A 27,202-nucleotide genomic window follows, 5' to 3' on the forward strand; every position below is an offset into this window, starting at 1 on the left:
ACAGGTAGCCAGGAAAACAACTGAATAAGCAATGAAGCGTGGTCACAACCACACTTCATGGTATGCCACATTTCAGCCTGCTTTTGAGGCCATGCGAACCAACCCTGCAAGACGCTCCTTTTGGCCAGAACTCTTGCTTCAAGGGAAGAGAGCAGGACGACACCATGTGGCCAAGCACACCATCAAAGTCACACACGGGCTGGGGAAAGGAGAGACTCCACAATCGATTCCTGCCTTCACAGCTATTCACTGCAGTCCCGACAAAGCGAGCTGACAGGTGCTCAGGCTCTTAGTGCAATAAGCATCGTCTCAAACTGTTAATGTGCACAGCAGATTCCATACAGGATACTGTGCCTAAAAGTAGATTATACTCCTTACAGCAATTAATATGAATGTCAATAAAACATCTAAATCAAAGAACATCTGTAACACTTATGGCCGCCCACGGTCTGGAATTACGACTGAGCCGCAGACCACAAAGCTCAGTGCCTCTAGAGGAAACGGCTGCTTTGGGGAGTGGACTCAGGAGCAAAACCTGCTGGGGTCCTTCCCCTCCATCAGCCCTACCTCCAAATCTCCAGGAATTTCCCAACCTGGAGTTGGCAGCCCAAGTAAGACAAGAGCATCTAGTAAATGCACCAAATATTGTGTTTAATCCATCTTTTATCCCCGGAGTCCCCAAAGCTGTTGAGCTTGCAGCCGCTTGTGGAATTCTCAGAATTGCTAGTGAGCGTCATAACAAATTGGCATGAGGGAAATCACAAAGGAGCCCCGTGGCGTAGAGTGGTAAAGCTGCAGTACTGCAGTCCAAGCTCTCTGCTCATGACCTGAGTTCGATCCCAGAGGAAACTGGGTTCAGGTAGCCGGCTCAAGGTTGACTCAGCCTTATATCCTTCCAGTACCCAGTTTGCTGGGTGGGGGGGGGGGGGGGGAGTGTAAATGACTGGGGAAGGCAATGGCAAACCATCCTGTAAAAAGTCTGCCATGAACACTGTTATGTATGTGGACTCAAGAGAAGACTCTGGATACTCCCATTGGAGCCAGGCAGACTGAGCTTTACCTTTCAAATCACAATATGCTGAACAATGTCACATGTCAGAAGGTTCCAAGCCATGCACTCTCCCTAGGACAGAGGCAGCCGGGCCCCCTGGGGACACAAAGGCAATGCCTTCTGGGCTGCTCTGAAGCACCCCCTGCCCCAGTGAGGTGGAGGAAAGCCTGGTCTGGCCCTGTGCTTTGCAGAAGAGAGGCTTTGGAGAAGGAGCAAGTGGGCGATGGGAACATAAGAGAAGCCATGTTGGATCAGGCCAATGGCCCATCCAGTCCAACACTCTGTGTCACACAGTGACCAATATGTGTGTGTGTGTATATATACACACACTCACACACACATATACATACATACACACACACACACATATATATATAGTGGCTAATAGCCACTGATGGACCTGTGTTCCATATTTTTATCCAATCCCCTCTTGAAGCTGGCTATGCTTGTAGCCGCCACCACCTCCTGTGGCAGTGAATTCCACATGTTAATCACCCTTTGGGTGAAGAAGTACCTCCTTTTATCCATTCTAACCCGACTGCTCAGCAATTTCATTGAATGCCCACGAGTTCTTGTATTGTGAGAAAGGGAGAAAAGTACTTCTTTCTCTGCTTTCTCCATCCCATGCATAATCTTGTAAACCTCTATCATGTCACCCCACAGTCGACGTTTCTCCAAGCTAAAGAGCCCCAAGCGTTTCAACCTTTCTTCATAGGGAAGGTGTTCCAACCCTTTAATCATTCTAGTTGCCCCTTTCTGCACTTTTTCCAATGCTATAATATCCCTTTTGAGGTGTGGTGACCAGAATTGCACACAGTATTCCACATGAGACCGCACCATCGATGTATACAGGGGCATTATGATACTGGCTGATTTGTTTTCAATGCCCTTCTGTGGCTCCCCTGGGCGTGATGCTAATGGGGACTGCTGCCTTAACTGTGGCTGATTGTCCCACCGCAGACAGGCAGGGATCGAGCTCTATGGGTGGGATGAAATCGGGGGACTATTTGTCACAACATGATCTGTAATGCAAATGCTGCTGTTTTAACTTCTGACGCATAAATCAGAATGAATTCGGCGGGGTCGGAAGGTGGCAATCGACCGGACGGTTAAAAATCCAAATTTGGATTAGCAGCAGATCCCAATCAACAGGATGAGGACTGACGAGAAATTCACAAAACTTCAATCCAGGTTTTTAAAAAGGTAGTCTCCTGCACAAGCACCAATCATTTTCGACTCCAGAGTGACGTCGCATCACGGCATTTTCACGGCAGACTTTTTACGGGGTGGTTTGCCCTTGCCTTCCCCAGTCATCTACACTTTTCCCCCAGCAAGCTGGGGACTCATTTGACCGACCTCGGAAGGATGGAAGGCTGAGTCAACCTTGAGCTGGCTACCTAAACCCAGCTTCTGCCGGGATGCAACTCAGGTCGTGAGCAGAGCTTCAGACTGCAGTACTGCGGCTTTACCACTTTTCAATCCAGGCAGGTGAATGTTAAATGCAAACAGCAGTAATTACTTCTTAAAAGTTATTGCAGATAAAATTTGCCAAATAAAGGCGCTTGAATTCAGAGTGGCCAAAACATTACACATAACAGCTCTGACTAGACAGCTGCTACTAGGAAGGGGCACAGCTGAACACAAAAAAGAATTTAGATAATTTAGTGCAGAAAGCTGTTACGGGGTGGGGTGGGTGTTTTTTTTAATCCTCACGGTTGAAAAGAAGGAAGTAGCATAAACTAGCACGCTCTGCTATACGTGTGCTGAAGAAGGGAGTTGAGGAAGGAAACTGGATTGCAGAAAATGGGCTTGAAATGCAGACTAAGCTTTTCTCTTTCAGACAGACGCTGTTTCTTCTCTAGGGCCCGACACTCCCGGCTCCCAAGCCTCCAACCCCAGCGGCTGCTTATCATTTAACGAGAAGGGCTATATCTATATAGAGCATCCGCATCTACTGACACCAGATGGTTCATACCCCAGGCGCTGGGGCTTAAAGGAGGAGTGCCCTGCCGATTCAGACCGTGACAAATGGCCATTCGTCATCCGGCAAGTCGGCCAGGCCCTCCTTGACTAACCCTTGTTAAGATAAGTAAACGAGGCCGTTCCCCAAAGGGGGAATAGATCATAGTATCGCGGCTGTCACCAAAAGGCTTCTAAAAACATTACGCTTAAATTGTATTTGGGAAGATGAAACTTGCATCTTTCACCACAAGTCACAGAAGCCTGCACACCGGTAACGTCACGCACAGCAGAGTTCAAGTTCTATCAAAGCAGTGAGTTGGAATGTGAGCAGGCATTAGCCAAGAGGCAGATTAATTTGGCAGACTAAGGATGCTCATGGGGAGGGGGGAGGAAGAGAGAGAGAGAGAGAGAGAGAGAATAATACAGCGGGTACAATGCAATGAAATGGCAGGGTGGTGGTGATCATGAACTCTTTATTATGTATGGCACAGTGCAGGGCTGCACTCAAAAGACAGACGAACGGGGCCAACGGGGCCACTATAGACATCTCAGGGTTCCCACGCAAGCATGTTATTGGATCATTCAAACCAGCAGGGGGGCGTGATTGGTCCAGGGCTGCAGGGATTTGGATCCTGCTGCCCATTGTTCCCAAGTCCCCAAGCTCAGTCTGCCTGGCTCTAATGAGCCTTACAGGAACACTCAATAAGTCTACACTTTGGTCCGCATACACAACAGAGAGAGAGAGAGAGAGAAAGCATGAGTGCTAGAGAGCTGTGTGCAAGCACAAAAGTAGGTGCCTGAGGAAGCATACGGGGGGGGGGGACAGGGCAGTACTGGAGTAGGGGAAAAGAAACAGCCTCTGCAGAGCAGAATGACGTCACGCCATTCTGTACAGTGCCGAGAGCCACCGGAGTCAGACAACGGGTAGAGAAAAAGAATCTAGCCGACCATTTTGTGTTTAAGAACTACTTAGCAGCCCTCGGGGGGCTGCCCATTCGCCGTAAAGTGCACTGGGCGTGCTTGTGTGAGTGTTTTTGCAACAAAACGCAATTCTCAAAGGCAGCATCCTACTTAGAGGCTATGGGGTCTAAAGTGAAAAACTGACAACAAAAGAGAATGAAATGATCTGTGGTCATTCATTCCTATTTCTCAACAGCAACTCCTCTTCAGTGGAGGAACCAACATTAAGATGGAGCTTAGAGTTCTCCTGGAATTGCAATGGATTGCCATACTACACAGCCCAGTTCTCCTTGAAGAAACGGCAGCTTTGGAACATAAGAAGCGCCCTGCTGGATCAGACCAGTAAGGGTCCATCTAGTCCAGCATCTCTTCTCACACGGTGGCCAACCAGTTCCTCTGGAGGGAACAACAGGGCAGACAGGTTGAGGCCTTCCCCTGTTACGATCATTAGAACAGCTCTGCTGGATCAGACCAGTGGTCCATTTAGTTCAGCATCCTTTCTCATGCAGTGGCACCCAGTTTCTCTGGAGGGCCAACAGCAGGGCATGGACGCCAAGGTCTTCCCCTGATCAGAACATCTCAGAAGAGCTCTGTTGGATCAGACCATTAGTCCATCTATTCCAGCATCCTGTCTTCTCTCATAAGGTGGCCAACCAGCTCTTCTGGATGGCCAACAACAGGGCAGAGAGGCCAAGGCCTTCCCCTGAGAAGAACATAAGAAGCATTCTACTGGATCAGACCAGTGCTCCATTTAGTCCAGCCTCCTGTCTCACGCAGCGGCCAACCTGGAGATCCAACAACAGGGCAGAGAGGATGAGCTCTTCCCCCGATGTTACCTCCAGGTTCTTGGATTCAGAGGGTTGGTACCCCCCGAACATGGAGGTTCCCCTCAGCCACCATTGCTTGTAGCCACTAACAGACCTCTCCTCCATGAATCCATCCAGTCCCATCACTATGTCCTCTGGCAGTGGAGTCCACATTTTAATCGCTCTCTGTGTAAAGAAGTATTTCAAGCCAGAGCAGGGAACCCTACTTTTGTGCAAGGCCCCTTGGAACAAAGAAGAGTACCGCAAGACACCACCATGCTGGGCTTTTGCACTTCAACAGGGTTGACGCAGGAGATACGTCGCTGGCTTGCATCACGCATGTCGCTTGACACTCTGACTCAAAGATCTCTGGAAGGCCTGAGAAGCGTCCCCAGGATGGTCGGTCGCTCACAAGCAGCAGTGGGGGCTGAATCTCATCCCATGGGGAAAGTGGGATCTAAGCAGCCGGATGACTTCATCGCCTAGTGCCGTGGCTTACAGCTGAACAGAGATAAGTGGCGGGTACAAGCACAAAAGGCTTTGTGACTGCAGCAGTTTCCATGGAATATCAGTCCCTGGAAAGTCTATGGTAATGCACAGAAATCCACCGCAAAATTAGCCGTCACAGCCAGATTCAGACACAGCAAAAACAAACTGTCAACTGCTTGGCAGAGCAAAATCCAGCATTTGGCACAGCTGATGCATTTCAGGGAGAGAGCAGTAGTTTGTTGCAACTACTGTATCCCGGGGTGTGTATGTGTGTGTGTGGGCGGGGGGGGGGGGGGAGATTTGCCAAAATGTAGGAGAGCACCTTGCTTGAATTCCTTGCCAGAACAAGAGGAAATGGAATCCTTCGGTTCCAGAGAGCGCTTTTTTGATTGATCCTGAACTGTTCTTTTAAACAGGTGAAAATATATACTTTTCTAATAATGCTACCTCCTTTAAAAAAAGAATCTTCTCCAAGTAACCAATTAGTAGTAGCTAGAAACCCAGTTTCCAGCTACCTGTGTAAGAACATAAGAGAAGCCATGTTGGATCAGGCCAATAGCCCATCCAGTCGAACACTGTGTCACACAGTGGCCAAATATGTATACACACATACACTGTGGCTAACAGCCACTGATGGACCTCTGCTCCATATTTTTCTCTAATCCCCTCTTGAAGCTGGCTATGCTTGTAGCCGCCACCACCTCCTGTGGCAGTGAATTCCACATTTTAATCACCCTTTGGGTGAAGAAGGACTTCCTTTTATCCATTTTAACCCGACTGCTCAGCTATTTCATTGAATGCCCACAAGTTCTTGTATTGTGAGAAAGGGAGAAAAGTACTTCTTTCTCTACTTTCTCCATCCCATGCAGAATCTTGTAAACCTCTATCATGTCACCCCACAGTCGACATTTCTCCAAGCTAAAGAGCTCCAAGCGTTTTAACCTTTCTTCATAGGGAAAGGGTTCCAAACCAAGCCAGACTACACAGCCCAGTTCTCCTTGAAGAAACGCGGCAGCTTTGGAACATAAGAAGCGCCCTGCTGGATCAGACCAGTAAGGGTCCATCTAGTCCAGCATCTCTTCTCACACGGGGGCTACTGCAAGCTGTATATATTGTCATTCTTTCCCCACCACTGGTAAATGCAGGAAAGTTTCAAGTGCTTGGCTGGTATACTGAGTTTAGGTAGAGCTTTCAAGAGTCAAAACTCCCTTCGTCAGGGGATTAAGCACTTTTAATGGCATCCAGGAACATACACAAAATCAGATGACTGATCCATCTCAGCAGTCCCCAAAACTTTTGGCAGCAGGGACCAGTTATGTGGAAGACAATTTTTCCAGGAACCGGGGGAGGGGGGATGGTTTGGGGTTGATACAATTGTGTACTTTATTTCTATTAGTTTGGTGTGGTGGTTAAGTATGCAGACTCTTATCTGGGAGAACCAGGTTTGATTCCCCACTCCTCCACTTGCAGCTGCTGGAATGGCCTTGGGTCAGCCAGAGCTCTCTTATCTGGGAGAACCGGGTTTGATTCCCCACTCCTCCACTTGCAGCTGCTGGAATGGCCTTGGGTCAGCCAGACCTCTCTTATCTGGGAGAACAGGGTTTGATTCCCCACTCCTCCACTTGCAGCTGCTGGAATGGCCTTGGGTCAGCCAAAGCTCTTGCAGAGCTGTCCTTGAAAGGGCAGCTTCTGGGAGAGCTCTCTCAGTCCCACCCACCTCACAGGGTGTCTGTTGTGGGGGAAGAAAATATAGGAGATTGTAAGCTGCTCTGAGTCCGCTGATTCAGAGAGAAGGGCAGGGTATAAATCTGCAGTCATCGTCGTCATCTTCTCCACTCCTCCACCTGCAGCTGCTGGAATAGCCTTGGGTCAGCCAGAGCTCTTGCAGGAGTTGTCCTTGAAAGGGCAGCCTCTGGAAGAGCTCTCTCAGCCCCACCCACCTTACAGGGTGTCTGTTGTGGAGGAGGAAGGGAAAGGAGATTGTGAGCTGCTCTGAGACTCTGAAATTCAGAGTTGAGGACAGGATATAAATCCAATGTCTTCTTTTTCTTATTATTATCACCACATTGTAATATATAATGAAATAATTAAACAACTCTTGGCCTGGTTGCTAACAGGCCACGGACTGGTACCAGTCCACAACCCAGCGGTTGGGGACCCCTGCTCTAGGTCAATTGTGCCTATTCATTCAGGCAGCAGCTCTCCAGGGTCTGAGGCAGGGGTTTTTCACACCACCGACTCCCAGATCCTTTTCAAATGGAGATGCTGGAGATTGAATTTGGGGCCTTCTGCATGCCAATCTCAGCCACTGACCCACAGCCCCTCCCCAGTTTGGTGTAGTGGTTAAGTGTGTGGACTCTTATCTGGGAGAACCGGGTTTGATTCCCCACTCCTCCACTTGCAGCTGCCGGAATGGCCTTGGGTCAGCCATAGTGGTTAAGTGTGCGGACTCTTATCTGGGAGAACCGGGTTTGATTCCCCACTCCTCCACTTGCAGCTGCCGGAATGGCCTTGGGTCAGCCATAATGGTTAAGTGTGCGGACTCTTATCTGGGAGAACCGTGTTTGATTCCCCACTCCTCCACTTGCAGCTGCCGGAATGGCCTTGGGTCAGCCATAGTGGTTAAGTGTGCGGACTCTTATCTGGGAGAACCGGGTTTGATTCCCCACTCCTCCACTTGCACCTGCTGGAATGGCCTTGGGTCAGCCAGAGCTCTGTTATCTGGGAGAACTGGATTTGATTCCCCACTCCTCCACTTGCAGCTGCTGGAATGGCCTTGGGTCAGCCATGGCTCTCGCAGAGTTGTCCTTGAAGGGGCAGCTGCTGTAAGAGCTCTCTCAGCCCCACCCACCTCACAGGGTGTCTGTTGTGGGGGGAGAAGATATGGGAGATTGTAAGCCGCTCTGAGTCTGATTCAGGGAGAAAGGCGGGGTATAAAACTGCAATTCTTCTTCACTAGTTTAGATAGGAAAATAAAAAGGCTGGGGCATTACTGCTACCACTCTGGGGACGGGGTCACTTTGCAGCCAAATAAAAAAAGATACAGGCGTGTAGTAGAGAACTGGGAGAGGTTATCAGGCAGTAATCATTTCTGTAAAACAAACTTTGCATCACAAAATCGATTAGCTCACAAATCCCAAGTTTGGATTTTCAGGGTTTACACTGCACCAAATTCCTCAAGGATAAAGAGAAAAGAGCAAAGAAGTGTGATGCTCAGGCGATAACTCCCGGCTGGTGATTTGCCCACTTATTGGCTCAAGGGTCAGCTTCATGCCATGCCCATAAGCCAGCAGAAGCAATTCCTCTGATCTCTCGCCTACAGATTTGAACATTCGGAAGGGACCCAACACTTCCAGTTGCTTCCACACGGCTCTCGACAGCAACTTGACATATTTGGCAGATATTTTCTGAAGTCAGTGAAGGCTCTGCAAGCAGCAAATGAAAGAAGCAGTTTCAAATTCAAGTCTCTTCCCAGAAAAACAAACAGTAACCCTCCCCAAAATCAGGATTTTTCTGTTTTTTGCTCCCATCCTTCGAACCAAAGCCAACATTTTCACAGGCAAGGTTTCCAGCATTGTGCTGACAGCCCCTCAGCAGCACAAAAGTTAGTAAAGTACTTTAGCTGCTGCAACCACCTAAACCGCTGGAAAAACATCCAGGGGATTGCAGTCAAAGTTTGTGATATGGCACATGGGTGTGTAGGATTCAAAAAAAAGGATCAAACCGAAGGAATCAGGTGCTGCTAAGATGGACAGGGGAAAGGGCTGAGGTTTCACACTGTCTACAGATGCAACCGCAGAGAAATTCCCTTGTGGACGGTGGCTTCTCCTAGAAGAACAGCAAGTTATAACACCGTATCACTTTACAGCCTGTGTAACAAATTGTGCAGAAAGCATGCTTCAAGGCTGGGAAAGAACGGCTCTTGGTAGAAGGCGTCTGCTTTCTGTCACGTGCAACAGCCTGCACACGTTTCCTTGAGGAAATGCTGACTGCACCTTTCTGTCAATGGACCGCAGGGGACCACAAAGGGAGAGAAACCAAGCCCATCTCTAACTGGTACTCCGGCTCCAAGGCAGAGAGGACCTGGTCATGGTTACTCACATAAGAACATAAGAGAAGCCATGTTGGATCAGGCCAATGGCCCATCCAGTCCAACCCTCTGTGTCACATAAGAACATAAGAGAAGCCATGTTGGATCAGGCCAATGGCCCCTCCAGTCCAACCCTCTGTGTCACATAAGAACATAAGAGAAGCCATGTTGGATCAGGCCAATGGCCCATCCAGTCCAACGCTCTGTGTCACATAAGAACATAAGAGAAGCCATGTTGGATCAGGCCAATGGCCCATCCAGTCCAACCCTCTGTGTCACATAAGAACATAAGAGAAGCCATGTTGGATCAGGCCAATGGCCCCTCCAGTCCAACCCTCTGTGTCACATAAGAACATAAGAGAAGCCATGTTGGATCAGGCCAATGGCCCATCCAGTCCAACACGCTGTGTCACATAAGAACATAAGAGAAGCCATGTTGGATCAGGCCAGTGGCCCTTCCAGTCCAACCCTCTGTGTCACATAAGAACATAAGAGAAGCCATGTTGGATCAGGCCAATGGCCCCTCCAGTCCAACCCTCTGTGTCACATAAGAACATAAGAGAAGCCATGTTGGATCAGGCCAGTGGCCCTTCCAGTCCAACCCTCTGTGTCACATAAGAACATAAGAGAAGCCATGTTGGATCAGGCCAATGGCCCTTCCAGTCCAACCCTCTGTGTCACATAAGAACATAAGAGAAGCCATGTTGGATCAGGCCAATGGCCCATCCAGTCCAACACGCTGTGTCACATAAGAACATAAGAGAAGCCATGTTGGATCAGGCCAGTGGCCCTTCCAGTCCAACCCTCTGTGTCACATAAGAACATAAGAGAAGCCATGTTGGATCAGGCCAATGGCCCCTCCAGTCCAACCCTCTGTGTCACATAAGAACATAAGAGAAGCCATGTTGGATCAGGCCAGTGGCCCTTCCAGTCCAACCCTCTGTGTCACATAAGAACATAAGAGAAGCCATGTTGGATCAGGCCAATGGCCCATCCAGTCCAACACGCTGTGTCACATAAGAGAAGCCATGTTGGATCAGGCCAGTGGTCCATCCAGTCCAACACTCTGTGTCACATAAGGACATAAGAGAAGCCCTGTTGGATTAGGCCAATGGCCCATCCAGTCCAACACTCTGGTCGTTTTCGCACTCACCTCCAGCCGGCGCGACCCCCCTCTTCACCGCGCAGGATCTGCACGGATTTCGCACTAAATGCCGCGGAGCAGCCTTTTGCGCCGGAAACTCCCATCGCAAAAGCCGCACAAACGCCAAACTGCTTTTTGGCGATTTACGTTTGAGCGGCTTTTGCGACGGGAGTTTCCGGCGCAAAAGGCTGCTCCGCGGCATTTAGTGCGAAATCCGTGCAGATCCTGCGCGGTGAAGAGGGGGGTCGCGCCGGCTGGAGGTGAGTGCGAAAACGACCTCTGTGTCACACAGTAGCCAACCCCCCCCCCCAAGTGCCATCAGGAGGTTCACAAGTGGGTCTAGAAGCCCTTCCACTTTGCGCCCCCCAAGCACCAAGAATACAGAGCATCACTACCCCAGACAGTTCCAATAATATACTGTGGCTAATAGCCACTGATGGACCTCTGCTCCATATTTTTATCCAATCCCCTCTTGAAGCTGGCTATGCTTGTAGCCGCCACCACCTCCTATGGCAGTGAATTCCATGTGTTAATCACCCTTTGGGTGAAGAAGGACTTCCTTTTATCTGTTCTAACCCAACTACTCAGCAATTTCACTGAATGCCCACGAGTTCTTGTATTGTGAGAAAGGGAGAAAAGGACTTCTTTCTCTACTTTCACCATCCCATGCATAATCTTGTAAACCTCTATCATGTCACCCCGCAGTCGACATTTCTCCAAGCTAAAGAGTCCCAAGCATTTTAACCTTTCTTCATAGGGAAAGTGTTCCAAACCTTTAATCATTCTAGTTGCCCTTTTCTGAACTTTTTCCAGTGCATCCTATTTGAGGTGCGGTGAGCAGAATTGTACACTGTACTCCAAATGAGACTGCACCATCGATTTATACAGGGACATTATGATACTGGCTGATTTGTTTTCAATTTCCTTCCGAATAATTCCCAGCATGGCGTTGGCCTTTTTTATTGCAATCGCACGCTGTCTTGACATTTTCAGTGAGTTATCTACCACGACCCCAAGATCTCTCTCTTGGTCAGTCTCTGCCAGTTCACAACCCATCAACTTGTATTTGTAGCTGGGATTCTTGGCCCCAATGTGCATTACTTTGCACTTGGCCACATTGAACCTCATCTGCCACGTTGACGCCCACTCACCCAGCCGCAACAGCTCATGCCTTACTCATTCCAGTTGTATGGAATTTACACAGGGCTTCCTTTGAGAAGTGCTTAGAAACTGTAACTCATCCAGAATGTGACTGATATGAGTTAACACAATCCTGGTAATTGGTGGAGACCAAAACCCTGCCTTGTTTCATCTTCACTGGTCACCTGTTAGTTTCCAAGTCCAACCAGAAATGCTGGTTTTGATCTTTAAAACCCTAAATGTCTGGTATCCCCAGTGACACCAACGCCTCCCTCCATATGTTACCATTTATTTATTTAGAACAGATACATAATGATTTTTCAGAGAATGTCTTCAAGATGACTTAAAGATAAGAGCCAGTTTAGTGTAGCGGTTAAGTGTGCGGACTCTTATCTGAGAGAACTGGGTTTGATTCCCCACTCCTCCGCTTGTAGCTGCTGGAACAGCCTTGGGTCAGCCATAGCTCTTGCAGAAGTGTCCTTGAAAAGGCAGCTGCTGTGAGAAGTCTCTCAGCCCCACCCACCTCACAGGTGTCTGACTTCTGAGAGCCAATTTAGTGTAGTGGTGAAGTGTGCAAACTGTTATCTGAGAGAACTGGGTTTGATTCCCCACTCCTCCTTACTAAATAAAGTGCACAGGGGAAGTGTAAAATGAGTAAAAGCCAAAGCATCCTCTGCATTTATTTACTGAGGGAATTGTTGTGCTGCCTCTCAGGGGGGATCCTTCACAAGTTAGCTTACAAAATAACAGAACAAAACATAGCATTAAAAGAAGACCCAGCAGAGAACTGCAGAGGGGGGGGGCCCTTTGAAAGAACAAACATTGTCTTAAGAATTTGGGTGGGTGCGGTGAGAATCAGGCAGTGATGTATCTCTGAAGAGCCAGTTTGGTGTAGTAGTTATGTGTGCGGACTCTTATCTGGGAGAACCAGGTTTGATTCCCCACTCCTCCACTTGCACCTGCTGAGATGGCCTTGGGTCAGCCATAGCTCTCGCAGAGCTGTCCTAGAAAGGGCAGCTGTTGTAAGAGCACTCTCAGCCCCACCCACCTCACAGGGTGTCTGTTGTGGGGGGGGGGAGGTAAAGGAGATTGTGAACACTCTGAGACTCTGAGATTCAGAGTATAGGGTGGGATATAAATTCAATATCTTCTTCTTCTTCTCCTCTCTTCCTCTCAAATATTTTGTGCAGCAACGGTTAAGCTAGGGTTAAAAGCTGATGCATGCCCAAAACCAAACAGCCTGTCGCTCGGAGATAATAATGAAAGGTGGAAGGACGGCTCACCTTTCTTGGTTCTTCGCTTTGCCCATTGTGACTTAAAAGATTTCATGCCCTCTGCAGCAACATGTAAATTAATAACCTAACATGAAATTGGCCAAGAAACCAAAGAAAGGCTTTGGGGGGGGGGGTCCACATTTAGATCCTTTGGTGATTCTGACAATTACAATTTATTCCATTTTTCACAGCCAGTATCAGTGTTAAGAGATAAACTCCACTGGTGCTCAGTAGTATAATGTGTTCAGTAACACAAAAACAAAAAATGGCTTCGTTCTCCCAGTCAGAAGATGAGAAGATAAACCTGTTTTTCAGCTGTTCCCTTTTAGACCGCTGCTGAAGGACCACATGACTGAATGTTCCCACTGTTTAAAAATCTCCGCACAAACCCCCCCTCTGTGTTGGGAGAAAGACCTCTCGCCTACACTTCTTCCCAACTAGTTTTCTACATGCAGGGAACTGTGCTCGACCATGCAACCCCACCTGCAGTCTGAAGCTAGAGCACCTCCCAACTGGCCAATCCCTCATCAGCAGTTTGCATAAGCCAGACCTTAGCAACAAAGGGCTTCTAGTATTCAGTATACCCCACACCCAAACCACACAGCATCTGCCAAGTGAGAACTAAAATGGACTGTGCACATGGGCACACTTCCACTAAAAGAAACGGGCTGCTCACATGAAAAGTTGTGTGTTGTGTGTTGATGGAAGGAACCTTCCAGTCATAAGAGAGCTGGTTTTAACAGGGAAAAGAGCTCAAGCTTGCATTTTCTGTTGAACAGGCATCCCACTTGAACCCCACACTTCTGGCACTCTACAAACTATATAAAGCAAGAATTGCTCGGAAGAGCATGTTTATAAAGGCCTGGGTGACAGTATAACACAGGGGTGGCCAAACTGCAGTTTGGGAGCCACATGTGGCTCTCTTTCACACATATTGTGTGGCTCTCTTTCGCACATATTGTGTGGCTCTCAAAGCCCTGTCAGCCAGCTTGGAGAAGGCATTTCTCTCTTTAAATCCCTTCTCCAAGCCAAGCCAGCAGCTTGGAGAATGCATTTAAAGTTGCTTTCTTTCCACCTCCACCTCCCTCCCACCACCTATTTGCCTGCCTTGCCTTCCGACTCTCAAGCATCTGATGTTCACGTCTTGCAGCTCCTCAAACATCGGACGTTTATTCTATGTGGCTCTTACGTTAAGCAAGTTTGGCCACCCCTGGTATAATGGAATGGTTCAGAAAAGTGCACTGTAGTCTATGCCACTCTGTATGGAATATATTGTTTATCTGGAACAGCTAGATTGGAGTCCAGAAGCACCTTAGAGACCAACAAGATTTTGAGAGTCAAAGCTCCCTTCGTCAGATCCGACACAGGAAGCTTTAGTTTATACCCTGAAAACCTTGTTGGTTTCTCAGGGGCTACTGGGTTTGAATCTCGCTGTTCTACTGCAGACCAAGAGGGCTGCCCCTGGAAATATTCTATTTGTTGTGTGCCTTGTTACCCCTGTTGCTGCACTGTTTTCTACCTCTGTAGTCCCATTTTTTGCATTGCTTGCCACATCTAATGCTTTCTGCAGTGCTTCTCATTTTTGTAATCCTAGTCCTATCGCATTGCTTATTAGATCTCTCATACTGCCTGATTGCACTGCTTTGCTTTACTCCTCATCATCACCCACCTTTTCAGTGAGAAAGGCAGACTATAAAGTAAATAATAATAATAATAAGATGAAGAAGATATTGGATTTATATCCCGCCCTCCACTCCAAAGAGTCTCAGAGCGGCTCACAATCTCCTTTACCTTCCTCCCCCACAACAGACTCCCTGTGAGGTAGAAGAAGATATTGGATTTATATCCCGCCCTCCTCTCCGAAGAGTCTCAGAGCGGCTCACAATCTCCTTTCCCTTCCTCCCCCACAACAGACACCCTGTGAGGTAGATGAAGATATTGGATTTATATCCCACCCTCCACTCTGAAGAGTCTCAGAGTGGCTCACAATCTCCTTTCCCTTCCTCCCCCACAACAGACACCCTGTGAGGTGGGTGGGGCTGGAGAGGGCTCTCACAGCAGCTGCCCTTTCAAGGACAACCTCTGCCAGAGCTATGGCTGACCCAAGGCCATGCTAGCAGGTGCAAGTGGAGTGGGGAATCAAACCTGGTTCTCCCAGATAAGAGTCCGCACACTTAACCACTACACCAAACTGGCTCTCCACGTAAGGTATAAGGTAAATAAAATATATCCAATCACTTTCGACAGCATCTTCCTCCTCCTCCACCACCACCACCACCAGCCTCTGCTGCAAGATCCACTGTATCTCGGTCAGAACAGGTTATAGTTAGTGTTAAAGTGAACCAATCTGAAGAACCTCTACTACACAGAAAAACCTGGCCCTACCAGCACATGCCTGAGGTCAGCAAACGGCCATCATTCTCTGTTCAGGTAAAAGAGAAGAAGAAGAGAAGGAGGAGGAGGAGGCAATGGATTTATATTCCGCCCTCCACTCAGAGTCTCAGAGCGGCTTACAATCCCAATTACCTTCTTCCCCCACAACAAACACCTTGTGAGGTAGGTGGGGCTGAGAGAGCTCTTACAACAGCTGCCCTTTCAAGGACAACTCCTGCAAGAGCTATGGCTGACCCAAGGCCATTCCAGCAGCTGCAAGCAGAGGAATGAGGAATCAAACCCAGTTCTCCCAGATAAGAGTCCGCGCAATTAACCACCACACCAAACTGGCTCTCTAAGGAATCTAGGGAAGCTTCCAGACACCCACAGCCCCCTTTACTGTGACTTTTCCATCGGTGTTAAGTATAGGTACTGGACTGGCTCAGGCTAGAACAGTTTCATCAGAACCTAGAAACTAAACAGGGTCAACCCTGGTTAGTATTTGGATGGGAAACCCCCAAGGAAGTCCTGGTTGCTACACAGAAGCACACAACGGCTAAGCACCTCTGCCTTGAAAACCCTCTGGGGTTGCCATAATTCAGGTGTGACTTGATGGCGCATTCCACCATCACTGGACTCTACAAAGGTATTTTTTTCCCCAGCAGACTTTCGACCCCTTGCAGACCCATTCAGAACTCCCAAACTTGACTTAAAGGCAAGGCTTCTTTTTTTTTTTGTAGCAGGAACTCCTTTGCATATTACGCCACACCCCCCTGATGTAGCCAGTCCTCCACGAGCTTACAGTAGGCCCTGTACGAAGAGCCCTGGTAAGCTCCAGAAGGATTGGCTACATCAGGAGGGTGTGGCCTAATATGCAAAGGAGCTCCTGCCACAAAAAAAAGCCCTGCTTCAAGGGCTCATTTCCCCAAAGTTCCCGTTTCACTTTAAAGCGGTTTTTTTTTTAAAAAGCGGGGGGGCTTCTCAAAAGCACTCGACACAACAAAATAAAAAAACACCAAGTGATTCACTGATCTCTGCAGCCCGAGCTCTGCCTGCTGTCCTTCCCGGCATTCTGCGCACCCCTCCCTTCCTGTTAAGGGTACAAAGCCAAGGAGCGAGCGCAGATGCTCCAACGGCACTGCTTGTTCCACTGTTTTAATTCCGTGCAGTCTTTTGCAACCACAGCTGCCAAGGGTTTCACATGGGAGGACTCCGCAGATAACGTAAGCATTATTTAAACCTCCCACACGAACACACAAATCAAGTCTACCAGGTAATTCAGCTGGCACACTGGGAGGGGCGGGGGGGGGGGGAATCCAGGCAGCGAAGAGTTAATCATCCTTGCCCACTTGACTCAGAGGGGCTTCTCTCTCTCTCTCTCTCTCTCTCTTTTTTGCAGCCGCTGCTCCTATCCCATCCTTCTCTAGGCTCAAAGTGGCCAATCAAAGCACAGGGTGGAAATTATTCAGGACATATCCCCGACCCAAAGAGCTGCGATGGCCATATATGGTAAAAACGACTGTCAGAGCCCTGCAGTGACGGCTGCTGTTAGATGCAGGGAAATGCAGCAGAAGCAAGAGAGGCAGTGCCAAAGGGAGGGGGAAGCTGGAAGGGAAGAAAACATACTCAAATGCAAAGAATAACCAGCCCATTTGTTTGGCTTCTTATAAAAAAAAATCAGGATGTGGAGGAGCAGGAAACGGGCAATGCTCGGCCAGGACACCATCAAAGCACGGCCAAAACCACAAAGCATAATCAAAAGCAGCCCCACCCTCAGCCCGATCCAGGTATACTGCGCCGGCTGCTATGCTCCAGGCTGGGCTCATGGTAACAGGTTGAGCCACAAGGATGTGATAAAAACAGGGGCGGGGAGGAAGGCCGATGAATGCCTTCCACTTGTATGTCGCATGGAAGAAAAGGACAGGATGCTGTGTGTCTGCTCCGAGTTGAGCACGGAAGCCATCATGGCAGCCTTCAGAGCCTCGACCTGCTTCCGAACAGGTGCTCTGCAGAGCCCTAAAATCTGACTCGCTTATTCGGCCTTGACAGCTCCCATCAGCTCTCGAGAGCTTGTGCCGCCCGCTGCGACAAGGCAGAGCCCCTGAAATGCATCACAGCCGCCGGAGGTGGCAGCAGCCAACTGAAGCAAAGGGAGAGCTCTGGCAACGATGGCTGGGGCGTCGACATGAAACGCTGCAATTGAATGAGCCCCCACGTGGAAGGAGATGACCTAGCCAGGGTGAGGTGTTTGGACAGGCAAACTCAGCACATCTAGGGCTATGTAGAAATTCTTTGGTCTGCTCTGTCTCTTGTGGCAAGAGATCTACCCCCAGGGGTTGCTTAACACACTCTCTTTGCACTTGTTTGCAGGGGGGGGGGTTGGTAGAAGAAGCCCCTCAGGAACTCATTTGCACATTAGGCCACACCTCCTGACATCACCATTGTTCCACACAGGGCTTTTTTATAGAGAAAGCCCAACAGGAGCTCATTTGCATATTAGGCAACACTTTCCGGCATCGCCGTTGTTTCACGCAGGGCTTTTCTGTAGAGAAAGCCCAGCAGGAACTCATTTGCATATTAGGCCACACACCCCTGACACCAAGCTAACCAGAACTGCATTCTTGTGCATTCCTGCTCAAAAAAAGCCCTGCTTATTAGTATAAAGAACTAATACAAGAACTCGTGGGCATTCGATGAAATTGCTGAGCAGACAGGTTAAAACGGATAAAAGGAAGTACTTCTTCACCCAAAGGGTGATTAACCTGTGGAATTCACTGCCACAGGAGGTGGTGGCGGCCACAAGCATAGCCAGCTTCAAGAGGGGTTTAGATAAAAATATGGAGCAGAGGTCCATCAGTGGCTATTAGCCACAGTGTGTGTGTGTGTATTTTGGCCACTGTGTGACACAGAGTGTTGGACTGGATGGATCATTGGCCTGATCTAACATGGCTTCTCTTATGTTCTTAAAGAACTCTTGTCCACTTTCCATGTTAGCTAGCATTAGAGGAGATGGGCATATTTTTGCCATAAAGGTTATTTTGACTCATTACAGAAAACCTGTGGGGCTGTCAAAAAGAACACACTCATATTCTGATTTGCAAGACTCTTTATCTCACAATTGCAAAGAACGCCTCACTGCCCCGACATCACTTCTTTAGTACAATGGATGCCGCTTGAGAATTCCCATGCCTTACCTGTTTTGAAAGTGTGTCACCTGCTTCTCTGATGTTCAACACCCAAAGCACACCAACAGAATCACTAGACAGTCCTGCCCTGGATGGCCCAGGCTAGCCCGGTCGTGTTGGATCTCAGAAGCTCAGAAGAGTCAGCCCTGGTGAGTAATTGAATGGGAGACCACCAAGCCAGTCCAGGGTCACTATGCAGAGCCAAGCAATGGCAAAGCGCCCTCTGAACATCTCGTGCCTTGAAAACCCCAAAGGGTCACCATAAGTCCAAGAACACCAATCACAAGACGACAGAACAATGGCTATTTCAATCACGAAGGGTCTGAAAGCAGCATCACAGATACAAGTTCTCTCTAAACTAGGCCTTGCAAAACTGCTTCAGACCCTCCTTATGATAGCAGCTTCTTGGAATTCTGACATTTTTGTGCAGTGTCCTCATATTGGAATCATTAATTGCACATTCCCTTGCCTCATCCTCGCCAGCATTCTATCACATGCGAAATGTGCTTCTTCTTAACAAGGGCCCTTGTTGGCCATACTGCTGTTTTTGTGGTGGGGGAAACGTCTGTTTTGCACACAAAAGGTCACAACTAAAATTCTTGGTGCCTCAAATAATTAAAGCAGGCGTCCCCAACCACTGGGCCGCAGACCAGGACCGGTCCGTGGCCTGCTAGCAATTGAGCCATGGAGCATAAGAACATAAGAGAAGCCCTGTTGGATCAGGCCAGTGGCCCATCCAGTCCAACACTCTGTGTCACATAAGAACATAAGAGAAGCCATGTTGGATCAGGCCAATGGCCCCTCCAGTCCAACACTCTGTGTCACATAAGAACATAAGAGAAGCCCTGTTGGATCAGGCCAGTGGCCCATTCAGTCCAACACTCTGTGTCACGTAAGAACATAAGAGAAGCCATGTTGGATCAGGCCAATGGCCCCTCCAGTCCAACACTCTGTGTCACATAAGAACATAAGAGAAGCCATGTTGGATCAGGCCAGTGGCCTATCCAGTTCAACACTCTGTGTCACAGAAGAACATAAGAGAAGCCCTGTTGGATCAGGCCAATGGCCCATCCAGTCCAACGCTCTGTGTCACAGAAGAACATAAGAGAAGCCATGTTGGATCAGGCCAATGGCCCATCCAGTCCAACACTCTGTGTCACACATAAGAACATAAGAGAAGGCATGTTGGATCAGGCCAGTGGCCCATCCAGTCCAACACTCTGTGTCACAGAAGAACATAAGAGAAGCCCTGTTGGATCAGGCCAATGGCCCCTCCAGTCCAACACTCTGTGTCACATAAGAACATAAGAGAAGCCATGTTGGATCAGGCCAGTGGCCCATCCAGTCCAACGCTCTGTGTCACAGAAGAACATAAGAGAAGCCATGTTGGATCAGGCCAATGGCCCATCCAGTCCAACACTCTGTGTCACACATAAGAACATAAGAGAAGCCATGTTGGATCAGGCCAGTGGCCCATCCAGTCCAACACTCTGTGTCACAGAAGAACATAAGAGAAGCCCTGTTGGATCAGGCCAATGGCCCATCCAGTCCAACGCTCTGTGTCACAGAAGAACATAAGAGAAGCCATGTTGGATCAGGCCAATGGCCCATCCAGTCCAACACTCTGTGTCACACATAAGAACATAAGAGAAGGCATGTTGGATCAGGCCAATGGCCCATCCAGTCCAACACTCTGTGTCACTCAGTGGCCAAAAAAATTATACACACACACACACACATATATATATATACACACACTGTGGCTTATAGCCACTGATGGACCTCTGCTCCATATTTTTATCTAACCCCCTCTTGAAGCTGGCTATGCTTGTAGCCGCCGCCACCTCCTGTGGCAGTGAATTCCAATGCAGAGCAGCCCCACTGTCCCTTTCACCGGCCAGGACCTGGCCAGACAAAACAGGCAGCGTAACCTTTCTCCAAAGCTTCCTCCCCTTTCAGGGGAGGTAGCCTCAGAGTGAGGCCACACTGTCATAGAATCACAGAGTTGGAAGGTACCTCTAGGGTCATCTAGTCCAACCCCCTGCACAATGCAAGAATCTCACAAACACCTCCCCCTAAATTCACAGGATCTTCATTGCTGTCAGATGGCCATCTAGCCTCTGTTTCAAAACCTCCAAGGAAGGAGAGCCCACCATCTCCCGAGGAAGCCTGTTCCACTGAGGAATCGCTCTAACGGTCAGGAAGTTCTTCCTGACGTTGAGCCGGAAATACTTTTGATTTCATTTCAACCCACTGGTTCTGGTCCTACCTTCTGGAGCCACAGAAAACAATTCCACACCATCCTCTAGATGACAGCCCTTCAAGGACTTGAAGATGGTGATCATATCACCTCTCAGCTGCCTCCTCTCCAGGCTAAACATCCCCAGCTCCTTCAACCTTTCTTCACAGGACTTGGTCTCCAGACCCCTCACCATCTTCTTTGCCCTCCTCTGGACCCGTTCCAGCTTTGTCTATATCCTTCTTAAATTGTGGTGCCCAAAACTGAACACAAGACTCCAGGTGAGGTCTTACCAGAGCAGAGTAAAGCGATACCATCACATGACATGAGCTGGACACTATACTTATGTCGATACAGCCCAAAATTGCATTTGCCTTTTTAGCCACCGCATCACACTGTTGACTCATGTTCAGCGTATGATCCACTAAGACCCCTAGATCCTTTTCGCACATACTGCTAAGACAAGTCTCCCTCATTCTATAACCGTGCATTGGATTTTTCCTACCTAAATGCAGAACTTTACATTTATCCCTGTAAAAATTCATTTTATTGGTTTTAGCCCAGTTTCCCAGTTTGTCAAGGTCATCCTGTATCCTGTTTCTGCCTCTTTCTTCAGCCTGGGTCCCGGGCCGGCGGGAGGGGCAGTACTACTGCGACCTTAGCCTACTCCTCGTTTATATGGCGCAAAACAGGAACTACTTATTTGATCTCCGATAAATGCGAAGGTTTAAAACAAACTAAAAGTTACTTTTCAAAACAAGTAGTACTACGGAGTTCATCTTATGTCACCTTCAAGTGCGTATTTAAATGGGGGTCTTTAAATGGGAGGGGGAAGCAGACTGGCCTTCTGCCACCTGGCCACCTATTGGGGAGGCACCAGAAACAGCCCCAGTTCCCCCACACACACTTAAAGACCCCCATGGGGAGCAGGGATGGGGCACAGGTGGGGGGGCAGCTTGGGGGAGAGCCAGTTTGGTGTAGTGGTTAAGTGAGCAGACTCTTATCTGGGATAACCGGGTTCGATTCCCCACTCCTCCACTTGCACCTGCTGGAATGGCCTTGGGTCAGCCATAGCTCTGGCAGAGGTTGTCCTTGAAAGAGCAGCTGCTGTGAGAGCCCTCTCAGCCCCACCCACCTCACAGGGTGTCTGTTGTGGGGGAGGAAGGGAAAGGAGATTGTGAGCCGCTCTGAGACTCTTCGGAGTGGAGGGCGGGATATAAATCCAATATCTTCATCTACCTCACAGGGTGTCTGTTGTGGGGGGGGAAGGTAAAGGAGATTGTGAGCCGCTTTGAGACTCTTCAGAGTGGAGGGCGGGATATAAATCCAATATCTTCATTTACCTCACAGGGTGTCTGTTGAGGGGGGGGGAAGGTAAAGGAGATTGTGAGCCGCTCTGAGACTCTTTGGAGTGGAGGGCGGGATATAAATCCAATATCTTCATCTACCTCACAGGGTGTCTGTTGTGGGGGAGGAAGGGAAAGGAGATTGTGAGCCGCTCTGAGACTCTTCGGAGTGGAGGGCAGGATATAAATCCAATATCTTCATCTACCTCACAGGGTGTCTGTTGTGGGGGAGGAAGGGAAAGGAGATTGTGAGCCACTCTGAGACTCTTCGGAGTGGAGGGCAGGATATAAATCCAATATCTTCATCTACCTCACAGGGTGTCTGTTGTGGGGGAGGAAGGGAAAGGAGATTGTGAGCCACTCTGAGACTCTTCGGGGTGGAGGGCGGGATATAAATCCAATATCTTCATCTACCTCACAGGGTGTCTGTTGTGGGGGAGGAAGGGAAAGGAGATTGTGAGCCACTCTGAGACTCTTCGGAGTGGAGGGCGGGATATAAATCCAATATCATCTTCTTCTTCTAAAACCCCAGTGCTGCCGCCGGCCCCCCCCCCCCCACTGGTCCGTGGAAAAATTGCCTTCCACAAAACTGGTCCCTGGTGCCAAAAAGGTTGGGGGGGGGCACTGAATTAAAGGATATCAAGCACTGGGAAAGACACTTCTCTGCCTGAGACCCAGGGAAGCTGTCACTCCCAGTAGACAATACTGAACTAGACAAACCAGGATTGACCTGGTATATGGCAGTTTCACACATCCACAGATGTCCAATGCCAGAGCCCCCTGCTTCTTTGATTGTCCCTCCCCACACTAAAAAAAGAAGGATCAGCATCAGAGAACAAGTGGACAAGCCGACTGCTCCCACCAAGAAACCCGCCTGCTATTTTAGCCTGCGGTACAGGGTCACTCTCCACACCAGCAACGCTCTCTCACACCCCGCCCTGCCCGAAATCTAATAGCCTTCTTTGTTGGATATTTTGTACTGTACTCTCCTTGGGGGCAGAGACCTGACAACTCTCTGAAATACTGCATACACTTGTTGCATTGTGCAAATAATAAACACAGGATGGAATATTATGCCACAAAGATGAAAGCAAAGCCAGTGTCTGTGGCACTATGAATAAAAATGAAGGGGAAAAGTGTACTGAACTTTTAAAATAAAGCTACTGGCATACAGCTATTATCTCCTGTAGTAACTAGAGGAAGTCAGTTTCTGATGGCAGCCACGTTGGTCTAGATTTGAGTCTTGGAGAAACGTCGACTGCAGGGCGACATGATAGAGGTTTACAAGATTATGCATGGGATGGAGAAAGTAGAGAAAGAAGTACTTTTCTCCCTTTCTCACAATACAAGAACTCGTGAGCATTCAATGAAATTGCTGAGCAGTTAGGTTAAAGTGGATAAAAGGAAGACTTCTTCACCCAAAGGGTGATTAACATGTGGAATTCACTGCCACAGGAGGTGGTGGCGGCTACAAGCATAGCCAACTTCAAGAGGGGATTGGATAAAAATATGGAGCAGAGGTCCATCAGTGGCTATTAGCCGCAATGTGTGCGCGTGTGTGTGTGTATATATATATATATATATATATATATATATATATATATATATATATATATATATATATATATATATATATATATATTGGCCACTGTGTGACACAGAGTGTTGGACTGGATGGGCTATTGGCCTGATCCAACATGGCTTCTCTTATGTTCTTAGAGACCAGCAAGAATTTTGAGATATAAGCTTTCAACAGTCAAAACTCATAAGAACATAAGACCATCATGTCTTTTTTAACTGTTGTTAGCCATCCTGAGCTCATTACGGGAGGGCAAGATATAAATTTGATAAAATAAATAAATAAGAGAAGCCATGTTGGATCAGGCCAATGGCCCATCCAGTCCAACACTCTGTGTCACACGGTGGCAAAAAAAAATCCAAAAAAACCGGACACCATCAGGAGGTCCATCAGTGGGACCAGGACACTAGAAGCCCTCCCACTTTGGCTCCCCCAAGCACCAAGAATACAGAGCATCAGTATGAGAGTTCCATCTATACCCTGTGGCTACTACTTTGGCCACCAAATGAGAAGGGAGCGATGAAATTAAAGACATTTGCTCCTTGGGAGGACAGTTATGGCGAACCTGGGCAGTATAATAAAAAGCAGAGACATCACCCCGCCAACAAAAGTCCGTATAGTTAAAGCGATGGTATTCCCAGTAGTAATGTATGGCTGTGAGAGCTGGACCATAAGGAAGGCCGAGCGCAGAAGAATAGATGCTTTTGAGATGTGGTGCTGGAGAAGACTCTTGAGAGTCCCTTGGACTGCAAGAAGATCCAGTCAGTCCTAAGGGAAATCAACCCAGACTGTTCCCTGGAAGGTCAGATGCTGAAGCTGAAGCTCCAATACTTTGGCCACCCAATGAGAAGGGAGCACTCCCTGGAGAAGATCCTGATGCTGGGAAAGACAGAAGGCAAAAGAAGAAGGGGACGGCAAAAGAGGAGATGGCTGGACAGCGTTACTGATGTAACAAACACGAATTTGAGCAGACTTCGGAGGATGGTAGAAGACTGGAGGGCCTGGCGTGACTTGGTCCAGGGGGTTGCAAAGAGTCGGACTCGACTGTGCGACTGAACAACAACACCACTAGCCACTGCTGGACCTCTGCTCCATATGTTTATCCAATCCCCTCTTGAAGCTGTCTGTGCTCCCTATCTGATGAATGGCCTCAAATCTAGAGGAAGTCTGTACCTTTTATCTCCTGCTGTCCTACAAAACTTTCAGTGCAAATTCTGAATTTTGACCCCCACACAGAAGACACGTAGATCAATCAGAAGCAGGATACAGTCAAGCAGGGCTTTTTAAGCAGGCACTATTTGAAAATACCCACTTCCCACAGAACATTCTCATGTTTTCCAGTGGAAGCTAAATCATAAATCTCGGAATACATTTGCAGTTTCAAATCTGATGTGCCAAGGATGGGAACCACTGGCCTGCAAAACGAAGGGGTCTCCCATCTCCACAGTAACAAGGGGCTCATTCTTTCCCTCCTGTCAGCAACCATAATGAAATTAGACAGACAATCTAACGAGCGCTAATGCCAACAGCAAGAGAATTCAATTCAACTACACGAATACAAACCAAGCTTTTCTGTTTGCTGAGTTTTTTAGGGTTTTCTTTAAAGGAAACCATTCTAAAGGAAACAAACCGCACCGTAATAGCTGCGCAGGATGAAAATGTAGAGCAGAGTTAACAGCTTACCTTGTGTAAAGGCAGAACCAGGAATGCGCCGCCGCCACTCGCCTCTATTATTATAGCAACGAATTTGGGATTGACCGCACAAAACGAACTATCCCAGGTAACACGGGAAACTCTAATGTCATCGTAACACTGGTCGTTTTTCACCGCCTGCCCAAACACGTGCCGAAACTTGCTCTGTCGTACCACTCGTCTCATTGTTTCTGTGGAAAGAGGAGGACAGGAAATTAAAAAAAAACACACACACTATTGTTCGTCTGCTTACAAAACCTGGAAAATCCCTCCTTGGCAGCATGGGCGGGAGAGGGAAAAAAAATACTTTCATCGATATGCTTCCAAATGTTTAATTCTGGACCCTTCACAAAAGGAACAATGGCAGTAACAAATTTAGCCTACAATCCATTCTTCCAAGTTACAAGCAGCTATTAGTTTTGTTTTAAAAACACACAGTTTTTGTTTCGATAACATGTAGCAGTTTGTTGAACTATTTACGGAAACCTGCTTTGAGAGCCCAGCGTTGGGGTAATGAGGCAGAGGAAAATGTTGGAATAAAACAAGGAAGACCCTTTGGAATAAGCGGGTTGTTACTGGTAGGCCTGATTTGCAAAAATTAATTCATTTATAACATCATAGAATCATGACTCTTTTCCAGATATCTTGGGGGTATCTTGCAAGATCTGTATCACTACTGCAGAAGCACAAAACTACTTGCTGTGCCCAATATGAGAATAAGGAAATGACTACTATCTGGCCGTACAGAAAGGAGACCCAATCCAATTCTATCACAAGCAAAGAGCTGGAAGTCTGCAACAAGACCAAGCGTTGGCTCTGAAGACCTTGACAACCAGAACAGCTTTCTACTATCTACTAGGACAGAGGTGTCAAACATGCAGTTCAGGGGCCGAATCAGGGCCCGGAGGGCTCCTATCAGGCCCCCGAGCAATTGGCTGTCATCTGCTTCCTTCTCCCTATATCTTGCTTCCTTCTGCATCACAGCTTGCTTTGCAAGGCTTGCTCAATTGCACAGGAGCTACAGAGCAAAACCTTTCTTTTCTTCATTGGCTGAGACTCCTCCCTTGGGGAGGAAAGGGGGAGGAATAGCTTGCTTTGCCAGGCTCTCTCAATTGCACAGCAGAGCTACTGAGTCAAGCCTCTCTTCCTTCTATTGGTTGAGCCTTCTCCCCCCGCCCCCCATCCTAGTCCCCTGGGGAAGGAAGAAACTAGCCAGAGCTTCCTTTGCCAGTTCCCTGGATCCCATGGGAGAAATACAAAGAAAGAATCTTTAAAACCAATGAGTGCTAACGTTTTAAGCATGTTTTAAGTTTTTTAAAATATATGTTTGGGTTTGTCTGTGTTCTTTATAAAATTTATATCTCTGCTACCCAGTCTTAAAAAGGTACACACATGGCCCAGCCCAACCCAACATGGCCCGCCTCAACAAGGTCTCATTTATGTCAGATCTGGCCTTCATAACAAATGAGTTTATATTCAAAAAAACTGCAGAGACCTTTTTGCTTGGATTACAATTAGAAAAATTTCCAAAGGAAGACAGGACTTTAATTTGGTATTTGCTCTCAACTGCTAAGGACATTGTATGCGCAGCTTTGGAAACAAGGAACAATACCAGAGAAATGGGACTGGATTGTGAAAGTTTTATTGTGGAGTGAGATGGACAAATTAACTAAAACTTTAAGAGACTATGACTTAGACTTATTCAAAAAGGAGTGGAAGAAATTCAAAGGATATATGGAGAAAGAGTGGAACGTAAAAAGACATTGGACAATTTTTTAGTATTAATCAAAAGTATTACATTTTGATAGATTAGTGGTACCTTTAGAATTAACTGGAAATTTATAACTTCGGGGAAGTCAACATTGGAGGGAG

At 47.9% G+C, this 27,202-nt stretch overlaps 1 protein-coding gene across 3 annotated transcripts in view; it reads right to left on the minus strand.

Annotated features, from left to right (window-relative positions):
• The window catches only part of CORO1C (coronin 1C), a 113,569-nt gene that overhangs the window by 39,958 nt on the left and 46,409 nt on the right, over window positions 1-27,202 (minus strand). For all 3 annotated transcript variants that reach the window (XM_060249328.1, XM_060249329.1, XM_060249330.1), the window contains exon 2: window positions 25,322-25,521. In XM_060249328.1, coding sequence (XP_060105311.1) covers window positions 25,322-25,521 — 200 coding nt within the window. The remainder of the gene's footprint in view (window positions 1-25,321; window positions 25,522-27,202) is intronic.

Source organism: Heteronotia binoei, chromosome 11 (assembly GCF_032191835.1).
Source record: "Heteronotia binoei isolate CCM8104 ecotype False Entrance Well chromosome 11, APGP_CSIRO_Hbin_v1, whole genome shotgun sequence".
NCBI lineage: Eukaryota > Metazoa > Chordata > Lepidosauria > Squamata > Gekkonidae > Heteronotia > Heteronotia binoei.